The sequence below is a fragment of the Heptranchias perlo genome, chromosome 29, assembly GCF_035084215.1.
Source record: "Heptranchias perlo isolate sHepPer1 chromosome 29, sHepPer1.hap1, whole genome shotgun sequence".
Taxonomy (NCBI): Eukaryota; Metazoa; Chordata; class Chondrichthyes; order Hexanchiformes; family Hexanchidae; genus Heptranchias; species Heptranchias perlo.
The window spans coordinates 8281516-8298053 of NC_090353.1; the positions used below are offsets into that span (position 1 = coordinate 8281516).

The 16538-nt window shown below is 45.7% G+C and overlaps 1 protein-coding gene across 1 annotated transcript in view; it reads right to left on the reverse strand.

Moving 5' to 3' along the window:
- Window positions 1-657: 657 nt before the first annotated feature.
- The window catches only part of ankrd24 (ankyrin repeat domain 24), a 63241-nt gene continuing 47360 nt past the window's right edge, over window positions 658-16538 (reverse strand). The window contains exons 18-21 of the mRNA XM_067968271.1: window positions 14622-16157; window positions 10345-10509; window positions 3072-3137; window positions 658-1250 (exon numbers count right to left, since the gene is read on the reverse strand). Of these exons, the coding sequence (XP_067824372.1) occupies window positions 1173-1250; window positions 3072-3137; window positions 10345-10509; window positions 14622-16157 (1845 nt within the window). The 3' untranslated portion in view covers window positions 658-1172. The remainder of the gene's footprint in view (window positions 1251-3071; window positions 3138-10344; window positions 10510-14621; window positions 16158-16538) is intronic.

Here is a 16538-nt window from a genome sequence, read left to right on the forward strand (position 1 = left end):
TCGGGGATCATGGGGGTGGGGGGAGGGGTCAGCCAACGACAGCATTGGGGGGGGGAGAGGAATCAGCCAGCATCGGACATCGGGGGGGGGGAAGGTCCACTATCGGGGCGGAGTTGGTCGGCCGATTGCTGGGCTCCTGTGGGCCAGGTGAGCTTGTTGGGCCTGGATGAAGCACTCCTGCTCCTCAGGGCCCACAAGCAGTGCAATAAAGGCCCTCACCTCATGGATTCGGCCTTTCCCGCCTCCTTTCACCTGACGTGAATTGGAAGCGATGGGAAACCCAGACAGGAAAGGTTAAATTCATTTACGTTTTCCAATACACAAAATACGAAGTACCTCAAGTATCTCTGAGGTACATTGCCCCTTTAAGTATCGGCCCGCCGGCTTTAAGTGGGGGTGGGACTTCCTGGTGTCTGCTGTGCATGTGCATCCAAACCGGCCTGGGTCAAACCCGGAAGTGGGTGAGTTGAAGCCGGGATGTGGTCCTGCTCCAAATATCTACTACTTTGACCACCTGCCCCCCCCACCAACCCACTTGTTCTTGGGGGTTAAAATGACCCCCTTTGTTACCTGATTGACTGACAGTCAAGAATCATCCCAAACAGCCTTTTTTCTAATGGTCGATATTTTAATAACTAATAAACAAAAGTAGTCAAAGAAATTTTTTTTTAAAAAGCACAATTTTTAATGCCTATGATTTTTCTCCCGGGTTGCTTGCAACAGTGTCCTGGAGATTAGCCTTTAATTCCTAGAGACTCCAGGACAATCCTGGAAGATTGGCGTCCCTATCTTATTCCACTGGGACAGCAGATCGCTACCCCAGGCTTCAAGGAAATTCAGGGCCTCTGTCTTTTGGATGAAGAGGCTAGACTTGTCTCAAAAAGAGTAACATAAATTGGGTGTGGTTTATGTATTTCCACTTTATTGGTTCGGAGTCTATACCAGTACACTCAGTGCAGGCCTGCAATACGAACCGACTCACCCACTACATCACTTTCATTTCCACACGTTATCCATCAATAAAATAAGTGCAACACCACAGAGCCTATTTCCCTGTTTGTTTTAAACCTCTGTTGCTTCTTTAATAAGTCTTGAAAAGGGAAAAAAAAAATATACTAAATAATTTAAACCTTGTCGTCGGGCGCGATAAATAGCTCATTATCTTAAAAGTGTCACATGGCCTGCTCGTGATGTTTGTGCATCTTTAAGATCTGAAGTAAGACATTTTGGACATCTTCATCCATTTGACCCTGCAAAAAAGGAGCACAGCAAATCAGGTGATTTAACCAGCGATAAGACTGACCTCAGTCCTATCTATCTGCTGAGCGTCAAAGTTTTGAGCTACATTATAAACTGCAAAATCAGCAGCGTAATTCGTCATGGAATTGTCTCTCTTTTAGCTCTAGGCTTTCCTCTTATTTGCACAAGCACAACTTCAAAACTAAAGGATCTCATACACAAATAAACAAAAAGTTTGGCTCACTCCCAGTAACTTCAGTGCATTACCAAACCTGCACCTACTTGCTGTGGCTCAGCAGTATCTCTCTCGCCTCTGAGTTAGGTTTATGGGTTCAAATCCCACTCCAGAGACTGAGCACAAAATCTAAGCTGACACTTTAATGAAGTACTGAGGGAGCACTGTGGTGTCAGTGGTGTAATCTTTCGGATGAGACCTTAAACCAAAGGCCCTATCTGCCCTCTTCAATGGGTGTAAAAGATCCCATGGCCACTATTGGAAGAAGAGCAGGGGAGTTCTCCCTGATGTCCTGGCCAATATTTATCCCTCAACCAACATCACTAAAAACAGATTATCTGCTCATTGCAGTTTGTGGCATCTTGCTGTGCACAAATTGGCTGCCATGGCCCCAACATTACGACAGTGACTATACTTCGAAAGTACTTCATTGGCTGAAAAGCACTTTGGGATATCTTGAGGTGCTATATAAATGCAAGTTCTTTCTTATCTTCTTTTACCAGTGACAGTGCGAGTGGCAGAGATAATCCCATCTGCTGCTCCTGGACTCGGTACAAGCAAAGCCAGGCAGACCAGTGGTGAGATTGGTCTCCTGCATGTCGGAGACTTCATTCTCTCCAGCACTGAGGGGTTGCCAATCCGTTCCCAGATTACGACTGGAGCAGTACCACAAGAGATACTGGTGCTTACGGCAGATCCCCATTCTATGTCAACGACACAAGCCCTGCTGCAGACACTTCTACATTCTGTGTCGTACAACAGGTACACACACAGAATGCTGCACCAGTACTGCACATTCTGCCCTCCCTCTCTCAGGAACCCACCGCCACTTGGGCATCTCCCTTACATAGGGTCGCCAACCCTCCAGGGTTCTCCTGGAGTCTCCAGGAATTAAAGATTAATCCCCTGGACACTCCTGCAAGCAGTAGTTATAAAAAGAAAATGGTGTTCTTCTCATTTTCTTTGAACACTTTCATTTATTCGTTATAATAATAGCGGAGATGGAAAAGGAGGCAGTTAGATTGGGCAGGGGAGTGGGAGATCTTGTGATGAAAGCTCCAGGAATACGGCCAACCAGATTTGGCAACCCCTTCCCTTGCAGGCAGAAGGTCAAATGTCCAAAATGCTAAGCTGCCTTTTGTTTACAGATGTTGTCAGACCTGCTGCCTATTTCCAGCATTTTTCTTTGGTAAAATCCCAGAATTCCAGCATTCGCAGTTCTTTTACTTTCTGAAGCAGCTGGAGTGTTCATTAAGCCAGGAGAAATCAGTCGGCCCTTGGTGCAATTCCTCCACCTTCTCAACCCGTCGCCAGAGAGAGGAGAGAAAATGGGATGGGGAATCGCCACCGGGCCATTGCCACTCGTCTCCTGGCAATCGGCAAAGGGCTTCCTTGGTGGTAGGCCGGGAGTAGGCCACCGGTGTCCTCGGTGAAGAGTACATCCCTCAAATAGAAGAGTAACTCCTCCTAAAGTCATTCTTGCCATTGTGAATCCCTTTGGTGCTAATTCTCAATCAACTCATCCTCTAGATCCAACTGGCCGGCCTATGGTGAGTAAACCCTGCCAGAAGTGTGATGTCTACATTGAGCTCCTTACCTGAACAGCATAAAGGAGATGTGATCGGTAAATGGTCACGATGGCTCTATGGTCGCTCTCTGCCTGCTGTCAAGAACAACAGACCCACTTTTACTGGAGCAATTCCAAACAATGACATTTTCTGACAAATTGGCCGAGAATTTCCTCGAAGCGAGTTACAGCGCTACTACCCGGCAGAAAGAGTTGCTCGCAAGTTTCCTGGGTCTGCTCATTTGCATTCCCGTTGGCGAAGTCATTGGTGTAAAATGGGTGGAAGTAGCAGAAATACCTGGAAACTCCTGTGCAACCGTTATTATACAGTTCAGCCTGCAATCTTCAGCAGCAGACTGGGCGACAGTCAGGTAAGAAAGGTTTTAAGCAGCGAGTTATGGTCTAGAAGGCACTGCCTGAAAGGGCAGTGGAAACAAATTTAACGCTGACTTTCAAAAGGGAATTGGATAAATATTTGAAGGAGAAATATTTGGAGGGCTGTGGGGAAAGAGCAGGAGAATGGGAGTAATTGGATAGCTCTTTCAAAGAGCTGGCACAGGCATGATGGGCCAAATGGCCTCCTTCTGTTCTGTATCATTCTATGATTCTATGAGAGGATCAGTGCTTGGCTCTTTTACTTCATGCTCTAATAACTTCACTGCATGTCTTAGCAATATGTTTATTATATTTGTTTAGAATTATGACTGCGGAGATACCATCTGGACCCAGAAGGCAGCAGGTGAGGGCACCAAGCCAGAGGAGAAGAGCACAGAATTTCACTGATTCGGATCTCCCTCGAGGAAATCGAAGGCAGGAGGCAGGGTCTCCTGGGTGTGGGTGCCACCAAGCCACCCAGAAATATAGTTCTGGCACTGAGTGCCAACGCCTTCACCTCAGGACAGTAAAACAGTACCATAAAAAGTTCAATGACTTCACCAGGGCTGGCAAGGTAACACATTGGACATTCTCTTACCCACCCTTGGTACCAGCACACTCTTCATCCTCTTAAAACAACATTTGCACAACTAACCCTTTATACTGCATTTTGGTTAATTCAACACCTTGTACGATGGCTAACCAGCTCCCCTAACAGTTACTTGCATCTACAACCCTAAAACCCCTTCTTCCACTTTAACACCTTCATACCCCCACATCCCTTACTTCACCTCTCCTATGCCCCTTGGCACAAACTCCTCAACTGCTAGCCTTCCCCTCACGCACTCTATCTTCTTGCAGGATAAGTTGGCACGCAATCGCTGCCAAAGACAGGCCACCGGTGGGGGCATTGCCATTTTAAACTCCTCACCCCCTTCCAGAACAAGGTCATGCAGCTCGTGGATACTCACACAGCTCTTGCTGTGGGAGATGGTGAGGTCAGTGGCATCTTGCTCACCCACTTACCTTCTACCCTGCTTTCCTGTAGATCCACCACAGCGACAGGGGGCACAAGAGAAGGAAGATGATGAGGAAGACCAACCCATTCATCTGTTGCAACTGCTTATCCTGCCCTGTCTTTCGCTGCCCTCCAACTCACCATCTGTGGCATTTGCTTCCTCCCTCCCTGGCACCAGCTCAGAGGCTTTCACCCGGGTGGGGAGGGGGAATTACACAGTGGTAGTGAGGAAATGGCATTGGGTGAGTCACAGGGCATGGGCGAACCAGAGCAGCGGGTGAGGATGCCATCGCAGGAGAAGGCTGCCAATGGCTTTGGAGTTGAGACCAAGAATTCATGGGTGCTCGACTGAAAGGAAGGATGTTTGAGGAAGATCATATCTATGTGGAGGCTGATTTCAATCTCTGAGGATGTGTAGCAACTGACTGATGTGGCTCTCGAATCTACAGCTATCCTGTGGGGCAACATCATGGAAGCTTTGTCTTCCTGGCAGTGGAGCGAGTGGCAGCTTCTCTGGAATAATCCATAGGCCAAGCAATGGCCTCCACCTCTCCATGGAAGCTCTGTAGTCAATAGGGGACAGACTGGAGCTCAGCGTGAATCCTGGATTTCAGACCATGTTGACCACAGTGTCTCGGAGCTTTCAGGATCTGCTGGCTGCCATTAGATCAGCCATCCCACTGATCAGTGGAGACACAGATCCAGGGCCCAGCGGAATGGTGATGGCTGGAGTCCACCTGCCTGATACGGCCTTCTCTCAGGACAAGAGCACACGCCCGGCCTCCAGTCTTCCCCCTCAGAGCCCCACACTAGTGGAACAGGGGAAGTGGGACAAGGTTGCCCAGGAACAAGCTCCAGAGATGCAGCCAGCAGCAGTTCCCTACCAGGTGCAAGCTGCCATGGGAGGAGGGACACCTCAGTCACATGAGCCTTTTGTAGAGCGGCCAATCACCTTTCGCGATACTGGCCCTCAGGTGGCATCTAGAATGAGCATGAGAATAGGTTTCTAAAAAAAGGCATGTGTAGGCCCCCCCAGGGAAAGCATGGAGTTAGGAAAAAGCAAGTTAATTTGGAACTGAAGCTCTGGAATTCCCTCCCTAAACCTCTCCACCTCTCTCTCCTCCTTTTAAGACACTCCTTAAAATCTACCTCTTTGACCAAGTCCTGTCCTTATAATCTCCTTAGGTGACTCGGTGTCAAATTTTTGTTTGATAACACTCCTGTGAAACGCCTTGGGACATTTTACTACGTTAAAGGCACTATATAAATGCAAGTTGTTGTTGAATTCACTGCAATAAAATAGAAAGTGCTCTGACATGGTGTTTTGTAATGCTGGAGGTGAGAGCCCGTCAGGAAAGGGGCCACTTATTTGGTGCTGACGTCAACTCAGGTGATGATGATTGGCACGGTCATGTAGGGCAAAGAGGGCTGATATGTTGCCATGTGGTAGGATGGGCAGTGGATTGAGGGAATGTCCCTTTATTTGAAAGTGGGGGAGAAGGAGGCAAGGTTGTGGTGTCAGAGGTAGAGGGTGTTCCACAGAAGAGAAGACTTGTGGGATGAGATGTGCTGTGATGCCTCTTGCAGCCTGAATCTCTACTAACCCATCTTGTAGTGTTCCTCCTCCTCAAATATAAGGGAATGCCACACCTACTCCCGAAGAGCCCTCACTGTGGGGGATCTACTGGTGGTCTAACCCTGTGGGAAGCAAGTCTAGGTATGTAGGTGGAATGGTCAAACTCTCCAGACTCCTCTGGGTCAGGAACTCCTCGCTTGTCTCAATTGATCCCGGCCACTGCTGCACCTCACTAGTCTCAGTCTAACTGACCCAGAGTGCAAACCCAGGAAACTCGCGGCTACACCATTCATTGGCTCTCACTCTCACATGAGCAAATGAGGCCAGTGGGGGCTCGACAGGAAGGCTCAAACTCGGGGGAAGCATTTTAAAGTCGCACAAGTGGTGGAAACGACTTCCACTGCTGCTAAAAAGAAATTCCTACACCGTTTACACACCGCGAATGGGCTGAAAACAGGGAGGCAGTTTACCTCCATTATCTTCAACTGTGTATTTACAGCAGTACCTGACATTTCCCCAAATCGGTTAAGTGCTCTTTCTACTATTGCCCCACGGGATGGGTTTTCCATTCAGCAGTAAACGTGCTCCCCTATTTTACAATGGTTTTAACCAGGCATTAATAGCAACCACCAGGTCACACTTCTTCCAAACTGCAACCATAAGGGTTTGGCAGCCAACTAGTTAGAATTGGCCAATCGAAGGTGAGCTGGAAGTTAATTTCCCATTTTTGTGACTCCATGAAAAGGGTAGGTAGGAGTATATACAGTTATAAAATAACAAAGAAATCCAGCCTCCTTATTGTATTTGGCAAGAAAGTGTCAAATAAAAGGTTCTGCTAGGCCGCACATCCCTCCTTCCATTTCCACTGGTGGATCTCCGTTACCCTTGCAGTAAGAATGGCCAAATGTTAGCAGCAAAAAGCTGGCATGTTTTAAATGTGCACCGAGTACCAGCAGTAGAAAATAACAATTTGTATATTGGTGTGTGTGAGTGTATTTGTATATTGTGGAGTGTGTATGTGGAGTTATAGCTCCACATACACACTCCACAATATACAAATACTCACACACACACACACACAGAGACGACTCACACATAAAGAGACATATATACATTTACACATACATAAAAATGAATCTCCTTATTACCCAGAGTATCAATTTCCAGGTGCTCATTCTCACTTTGAAATGCTCCCATGGTAACCCTCCACTTTATCTGAGCTATCTTCTTCATAGCTTTCCTTACAAATTTGCCTCTGACGTATACATTCCCTCCTTAGTTTTCCCTTCTGCTCCATAATCCTCCTCTCTGTAAATACAGGTCACTGATCACTGTCCAATCTGACAGTTTCACCCAATCAGGGTTGAATAGGGTGAATTTTGTTTTGCTGGAGGTCCTAAAATAGGTCACAGAGATCTGTGAGATGGGGCTCCTCCTATGGAGGACAGTGTTATCACTTGGTTATCTGAAGTTCAGCAATCCTCCTTTCATAGCTGTGTTCTTCCGTTAGTAAATACTGTGCTGTTAGTCACAAAGTACTATAGACCTCAATCCTGCAGAAAGCCTAGAGGAGTATAGAAAGTGCAGGGGTGAAATTAAAAAGGAAATTAGGAAGGCAAAGAGAGGGCATGAAAAAATATTAGCAGGTATAATCAAGGAAAACCCAAAGATGTTTTATAAATACATTAAGAGCAAGAGGATAACTAAGGAAAGAGTAGGGCCTATTAGAGACCAAAAAGGTAACCTGTGTGTGGAGGCGGAAGATGTGGGTGTGGTTCTTAATGAACACTTTGCATCTGTCTTCACAAAAGAGAGGGACGATGCAGAGATTGTAGTTAAGGAGGAGGAGTGTGAAATATTGGATGGGATAAAGACAGTGAGAGAGGAAGTATTAAGGGGTTTAGCATCTTTGAAAGTAGATACATCACCAGGGCCGGATGAAATGTATCCCAGGCTGTTAAAAGAAGCGAGGGAGGAAATAATGGGGGCTCTGAGCGTCATTTTCCAATCCTCACTGGATACAGGCGTAGTGCCACAGGATTGGAGGACTGCTAACGTTGTACCATTGTTTAAAAAGGGAGCGAGGGATAGACCAAGTAATTGCAGGACAGTCTAACCTCAGTGGTGGGCAAATTATTGGAATCAATTCTGAGGGACAGGATAAACCGTCACTTGGAAAGGCACGGAGTAATCAAGGACAGTCAGCATGGATTTGTTAAGGGAAGGTCGTATCTGACGAACTTGATTGAATTTTTTGAGGAGGTAACAAGGAGGGTGGATGAGGGTAGTGCATTTGATGTAGTCTACATGGATTATAGCAAGGCTTTTGATAAGGTCCCACATGGCAGACTGGTCAAAAAAGTACAAGAGCATAGGATCCAAGGGAAAGTGGCAAATTGGATCCAAAATTGGCTCAGTGGCAGGAAGCAAAGGGTAATGGTCGACGGGTGTTTTTGTGACTGGAAGGCTGTTTCCAGCGGGGTTCCGCAGGGCTCAGTACTAGGTCGCTTGCTTTTTGTGATATATATTAATGATTTGGACTTAAATGTAGGGGGCATGATTAAGAAATTTGCAGATGATACAAAAATTGGCCAGGTTGTTGATCTTGAGGAGGAAAACCGTAGACTGCAGGAAGATATCAATGGACTGGTCAGGTGGGCAGAAAAGTGGCAAATGGAATTCAATCCGGAGAATTGCGAGGTAATGCATTTGGGGAGGGCAAACAAGGCAAGGGAATACACAATAAATGGGAGAATACTGAAAGGTATAGAGGAACAGAGGGACCTTGGAGTGCATGTCCACAGATTCCTGAAGGTAGCAGGACAGGTGGATAAGGTGGTTAAGAAGGCATATGGGATACTTTACTTTATTAGCCGAGGCATAGACTATAAGAGCAGGAAGGTTATGCTGGAACTGCATAAAACACTGGTTAGGCCACAGCTTGAGTACTGTGTACAGTTCTGGTCACCACATTACAGGAAAGGTGTGATTGCACTAGAGAGGGTACAGAGGAGATTTACGAGGATGTTGCCAGGATTGGTGAATTTTAGCTATGAGGAAAGATTGGATAGGCTGGGGTTGTTCTCTTTGGAACAGAGGAGGATGGGGGGTGATTTAATTGAGGTGTACAAAATTATTTGGGGCCTAAATATAGTGGATAGGAAGGACCTATTTCCCTTAGCAGAGAGTTCAATAACCAGGGGGCATAGATTTAAAGTGATTGGTAGAAGGATTAGAGGGGAACTGAGGAAAAGAATTTTCATCCAGAGGGTGGTGGGGGTCTGGAACTCACTGCCTGAAAGGGTGGTAGAGGCAGAAACCCTCAACTCATTTAAAAAGTACCTGGATGTACACCTGAAGTGCCGTAACCTACAGGGCTATGGACCAAGTGCTGGAAAGTGGGATTCGGCTGGGTGGCTCATTTTCAGCCGGCACGGACATGATGGGCCGAATGGCCTCCTCTGTGCTTTAAATTTTCTACGATTCCATGAAAATGACTGGTGTCAGGGTCGCTGGTTTATAGAGACTGAATAAATCAGATTCCGTGTTTATTACAGAGAGTTCCAGGATCTTTACCAATGTTTTGGAGATTGCATTTCACAATGTTGTCAATCAGACCAGTGGCCCTGCTGTTTATTTCAGTGAGCGAGTGGTCAATCTGTGGGACAGGCTCCCGATGGTGAGGGTGGAAGCAGATTGTGTTGATTCGTTCAAAAGCAAATGAGAAAGATTTCTTTCAGAAAATACAATTTTGAGATATAGTACATCAGTCATTTGAGACGTGAGATGTGGTAAGTGTAAAGCAGGCTTGGGAGAAACTTTGGACCTCTGGTTCCCAAAGCTTGCCTTCACTGGGGTTTTCCTCATGTCTGGGTGTGTTGCAGACTAATTGAGAGATTGATGGCTGTGATTAGTCAACAAAAATTAGAGCCAGGCCATTTACGAGTGAAATCAGGAAGCACTTCTTCACACAAAGGGTAGTGGAAATCTGGAACTCTCTCCCCCAAAAGGCCGTGGATACTGGGGGTCTGCTGAAACTTTCAAGACTGAGATTGATAGATTTTTGTTGGGTAAGGGTATCAAGGGATATGGAGCAAAGGCGGGTAAATGGAGTTAAGATACAAATCAGCCATAATCTAATTGAATGATGGAACAGACTCGAGGGGCTGAATGGCCTACACCTGTTCCGAAATTAACAACTCCATTATTGTTGTATCATACGAATACCAGGATGGTAGGAGACCAACTAGAAGGACCATGGTCTTTTATTCGTCTAGCAATTCCTATGGTATCCCCCTACCCATGCCCCCGCTGGGGCAGAACGCCCTACTTACTGCTAACTGCTGCTGTAGTGATCTGATCTGCCTCTGCGTGGATTCCGCTTGCTGTTGGTTGGGTTGGGAGGCTGGTTTCGGAGGTAGTGCTGCAGCACTGGACCGCTCCGACAGACTGTTCAAAGCCTCCTTCAGTTTAAACACCTCTTTGGATAGTTCAGTTATCTACAAAAAGAAGAATTGCAACAGGAAACTAGCAGCAAGGAACATTCTGGATACAAGAAGAAGATACTAACATAGAGAGCTGAGACTCCATTTGGGATAACACTGACCACCCCTCCCACCCACTCTTTGATCTTGGGGGATGGGGTCAGAGTGCGATTGACATGCACATTTGAATGCAACTATCCAGAAGGAAACTTTTCCTAATGCACCAAGCCATTGACTGATCGCTAAACAGAAGATTATTGAGAGCAATTTGATCAACACTAATGGTCTTGCAATTAAAACGTGCTCAGAAATTAAGTCCGTCGAGACTCCAAGGGCCGGATTTTACTGTAAAAATAACGGTGAGGCCAACAGTGCTACCGGTATTTTTGTGCAAATCCTACAGCAGCTTCCGATGAGCGTAATTGCGCAGTTAAACGTGGAAATCCGGAAGTTGCTGCACAAGATGCAATCCTCCTCTGTACGCTCCGCGAAAACGGCATCTCACCGTCTGGCTCCCCATTCAAATGGATGGGACAGCGTGAAGTTCCTACTCTGTCATCGTAGATACGGCCTAATCTCACCAGAAAAAGTTCGGGCTTGTCCATTCCAATGTAAGTGCCCTTTAATGGCGTGGTAAGTCTTAATGACTGCCAAATAACCTCTCTGGCACTGAAAATTAACTTTTACAAGTGTGGAGTCTCATTCCTTCAGGTTTTAATTGTTGTTGGATATTTATTTTAATCCAATCTTTCTTACCCTCTCTTATTTCACTTACTGTACCCGATTTGACGTTGAATTCACTATAGTAACTTACACTTCCTGGTTCAGTCTCTGTGCAGCTTATCAATGATGCTTCAATCTGATTGGTGAAGGAGATACACAGTTGCTTGCCCTGTTCACACAGGTCCCAGATGCCCTGTAGGGGGCACCGCACTGTTTGACTCTCTAATTTCGAGGAAGTTGCCGTGCAAAAGCTCGTAGAAAGTCTACGGGCAAATACAACTCTAACGAATGACAGATGCTGTTCATTCCCCGCTCACAGGAAAATCCGACTCCTTCTGTCTCGATTCGCCAGTCACAGAACAATGCAAGTAAACGAGGGATGAAATTTGGACAGTCAGTTTTAGAGTTTCCTGCTGATTTTGTACATTCAACTCAAAGAACAGAAGCAATAAGATAAATGTAAAGTTATCAGCCCTCTCTCATCCCAGAATCGTATGCGGGTAAGATCTAAGGCAGAGCTTTCCCCAGTTGGATATAGGTGTCCTTTGGTTCGAGCCAATAAATTGGTTGTTGTCATGTTCCAGGATGTTTGACCATTTTGCCACAGAGCCTCTGGGTGTGCTTCATATTGAATTTTTACTTTCAAGTTAAATTGAATTTACAAAGGATTAAAAAGTGAATCTTCCGCAGGAAACTACAGGAAGTGAGGGGTCGGGGGAAAGATTTTTTGTAAAGCCAGATGGACCAGCCTGTGGAACGTTGAGTGAATTTTGTCTGATTACACTCCTGTGAAGCACCTTGGGACGTTTTACTATGTTAAAGGCACTATATAAATGCAAATTGCTTTTGCTGTTGTTGTCTTCAGACGAGATGATGAGAAACCACTTGTGTTGAGGTGACCCTGTTCATTTTGAAAGAGATAGGTGTTAATTGCCAGGTGTCTCCACGCAGAGATAAGATAGTAAGATGGTATGGAAAGGTCTATTCCACAAGTGACGGAAGGTGTCATCGACAGTGCTATCAAGCAGCACTTGCTCACGAGTAACCTGCTCACCGATACCCAGTTAGGGTTCCGCCAGGACCACTCGGCTCCAGATCTCATTACAGCCTTGATCCAAACATGGACAAAAGAGCTGAATTCCAGCGGTGAGGTGAGAGTGACTGCCCTTGACATCAAGGCAGCATTTGACTGAGTGTGGCACCAAGGAGCCCTAGAAAAATTGGAGTCAATGGGAATCAGGGGGAAAACTCTCCAGTGGCTGGAGTCATACCGAGCACAAAGGAAGATGGTAGTGGTTGTTGGAGGCCAATCATCTCAGCCCCAGGACATTGCTGCAGGAGTTCCTCAGGACAGTGTCCTAGGCCCAACCATCTTCAGCTGCTTCATCAATGACCTTTCCTCCATCATAAGGTCAGAAATGGGGATATTCGCTGATGATTGCACAGTATTCAGTTCCATTCACAACCACTCAGAAAATGAAGCAGTCCGAGCCCGCATGCAGCAAGACCTGGACAACATCCAGGCTTGGGCTGATAAGTGGCAAGTAACATTCGCGCCAGACAAGTGCCAGGCAATGACCATCTCCAACAAGAGAGAGTCTAACCACCTCCCATTGATATTCAACGGCATTACCATCGCCGAATCCCCCACCATCAACATCCTGGGGGTCACCAATGACCAGAAACTTAACTGGACCAGCCATATAAATACTGTGGCTACAAGAGCAGGTCAGAGGCTGGGTATTCTGCGGTGAGTGACTCACCTCCTGACTCCCCAAAGTCTTTCCACCATCTACAAGGCACAAGTCAGGAGTGTGATGGAATACTCTCCACTTGCCTGGATGAGTGCAGCTCCAACAACACCCAAGAAGCTCGACACCATCCAGGACGAAGCAGCCTGCTTGATTGGCACCCCATCCACCACCCTAAACATTCACTCCCTTCACCACCGGCGCACTGTGGCTGCAGTGTGTACCATCCACAGGATGCACTGCAGCAACTTGCCAAGGCTTCTTCGACAGCACCTCCCAAACCCACGACCTCTACCACCTAGAAGGACAAGGGCAGCAGGCACATGGGAACAACACCACCTGCACGTTCCCCTCCAAGTCACACATCAACCCGACCTGGAAATATATCGCCGTTCCTTCATCGTCGCTGTGTCAAAATCCTGGAACTCCCTTCCTAACAGCACTGTGGGAGAACCTTCACCACACAGACTGCAGCGGTTCAAGAAGGCGGCTCACCACCACCTTCTCAAGGGCAATTAGGGATGGGCAATAAATACTGGCCTTGCCAGCGACGCCCACATCCCATGAACAAATAAAGAAAAAAATATTACTTTAAATTATACCGTGGAAGGAGGACAAGGGATAATAGTTTCAAACTTGGAAAAGGGAACTTTGGGACTGATGTCAGGAGGAGGTTGTTCTTTGCACAGAGTGGTCAATACTTGGAATGGACTCTGAGCAGAGTACTGGAGCAAAAAACCCTGGAATCATTTAAAGAACAATTAGATGCAGCAACGGGCCATGTGGGGTAGTTTATGTTGTTCTCAATGGATGCATTAAGATTGGCCAAACAGCCTTCCTCATCCATAATTACTTTGTGATCTTGTTGGCTGGAACACTTGGAGATCTCCCCTACTCTTCAAATAATGCTGTGAGATCTTTAACATTCATCTGAACAGACAGAGGAGACTTCAGGTTAACATCTCATCTAAAAGACGACACCTCCAACAGTGTAGTATCAGCCTAGATCATGGGCTCAAGTGCAAGAGTAGGGCTGGAACCCACAACCTTCCGACTCAGAGTTGAATGTGGTACCATTGAGCCAAACTGACACTTATAATAGCCATACTAACAATTATTATAAATACCTCGACTACAACAACTTGCATTTAGCTGCTTCATATAGGAAATTATCTCAGAGCACTTTACAATGAAGGGAACAGAGCATCACACAGGAGATGGGAAACATTAATGGATGGAGGGAAACACAATCAAAGAGGTAGGTTTTTAGGAGGCTTTCGAAGGAAGGGAGAGAGTGATGAGGCAAAGTGGTTTTGGGAAAGGGTCTCAAAGAGCAGGTTATAGTGTAGCTCCCAATGGTAATGCAGGGGAACTCAGTGTAGCTTTGAGATTTACTGGTAGTACTATGTAGGAGATTAAATCAAAGCAGTCGTTCCATGATTGGGTGGATTGCACATGTTCGGTGGAAGGAGTGATTTTTAATGGCTAATAGGCCTGCATCATTCCATGCTTTATATCGTTAAGAGATGATACTGAAGTAAAAAATAGGCAAACAAATTTCAGAATGTACAACAAAAACATCTAAGAGAGATCAGCAGACACGTGAGATAATATTGATTCCACAACACTGAAGATTGTGAAATCTTTCAATACCTTCTTATCCTTTTCCTTAACAAGACCAGCGGAGTCTTCGATGTGTTTGTGCAGTTCAATGATCCTCTTTGACTCGGATTTTAAGTCATTGAGCTGTTTCTGCACTGCAGCCAGCTGATCCTCTGCAGCGTGCTTCTCACTCTTCATAAAGAGTGCCTCCCTCTGTACCTGGAACACCTCAGTACAGGTCTTCTCATGCTTCTTGGTCAGATCGTTCAATTTAATTATCAATGAATTTACCTCAGCCTTCAGTGAGGTGGCGATCTTTTCATGCTCTTCTTTTTGAATGGTTCGACCTTTCATTGTCTCCAGCTCCTTCTGTTGCTCGGAGATCTCTCTTTCCTTCAAGGCCAATTGATCCTTCAGATTGTTAATTGTCCCTTTTGTATCCTGCAGGGATTTCTCAAGTGATTCCTTTGTTTTCGCGTACTCATTCCGAGATATGGAATTCATCTTTTGATGTTCTACCTCATTTTGTAGCCTTGTGATTTCTTGCTGGATTGCATTGTGCTTCACTTTTAAATCAGAGAGCTGTTTGTTGGCTTCACTGAGGGATTTACTTAACTTCTCCTTCACCTCTTCATGCTCCTCTTTCGGGACATACGTGGACTTTAATTCTTCACGTACTGACCCGAGTTCTTCAACTTTCTTTTCATATTCTGCTTGAAGCTCTCGCCAATTTTCCTGCAATTCTTTGTGGGCTTTTGTCAGTTCTTCTGACTGTTCTTTGGTTTCTCTGGATGCTTCAGTTCCATCTTCCGTGAGCACTCCAAAATGGCTTCTCTTCAGTTCCTTGAGTTCATCTTCCACCTCATTATATTTTTCTATTAGTAAGGAATTCTCTTTAGAAATTTCTTCAAGTGAAATATTTAGTGACATTCTCATTTCATCGTACTCTTCCAAAGGGACACTGTGAATCAGAGTCTTCTCTATTTCATTCACCTTTTCCTCCAGTGCCTTCACCTTCTTTTCTTCTTGTACTTTGGCTTTAAGCGCTCGCAGAAGTTCCATTTTGACACTCTCTAACTCATGTTCAGGGATCGTTTTATTTATAGTCTCTATATTTTTTACAGCTTCCTTTTCTTCCACTGAAAGGATGCCCAGTTGAATCTGCTCTTCAAGTCGTTGGACCTCAACCATTGCCGCCTCATATTTGTCTTGGGTTTCCTTCAATTTTTGAATGAGTTCTTGGACATCTTGCCTTTCATGTTCTGTCACGTCTTTCACATCTATGGTTGGAACTTCTACCTTCGAGTCCGTCTTGGCCTCGAGCTCATCAAGGACTTCTTGCAGCCTTTGAACCTCTTGCTCATGTTCCACCTTTAGTTGCTCGTACACTTCCACTGAGACTAGCTTTTCAGAGGGTGCTGAGTTAATCCCCTCCTCATGGGCCATGATTGTAGCCTGGGCCTGTTCATACTGTTCCTTCAGCTTCTCAAACTCTGCTTGTAAGGAGTTGTAGAGAAGAACTGGAATAAAATCCAGGCTTCCTGAAGATTCCTCTTCATTTGCTCCTTTCTGCAAATATTCCAACTCCTGAAAAAAATTGCAAGAGTGATAAAGTTGAAGTTCCTAAATACCGATTAATAACTCATCTTGTAATAGGTCAGACATTGTCCACGTGTTAGTTATCTTGGCTTAGTTGTTTTAATGCCCCAGTGTACCACTGCTGCAACTACTTAGCAAGTCTATTTTGCAAGGCCCAATCCCCATCCCAATCCCACTGAGCTACTCTTTTGCACAACTTGAACCCTCCTCGACCTTCTCTCACTACAATCCTTTTGATACAGGCCAACCCAAAAAGCTAGCAAACAGCTGACAGGTCCTCAATATAGCACTGATGACAGGTGAGACTACATTTTCCAATCAGCATTACTTAACTGCCAGCATTAACCGGTTTAAATAAACGGGTTAATG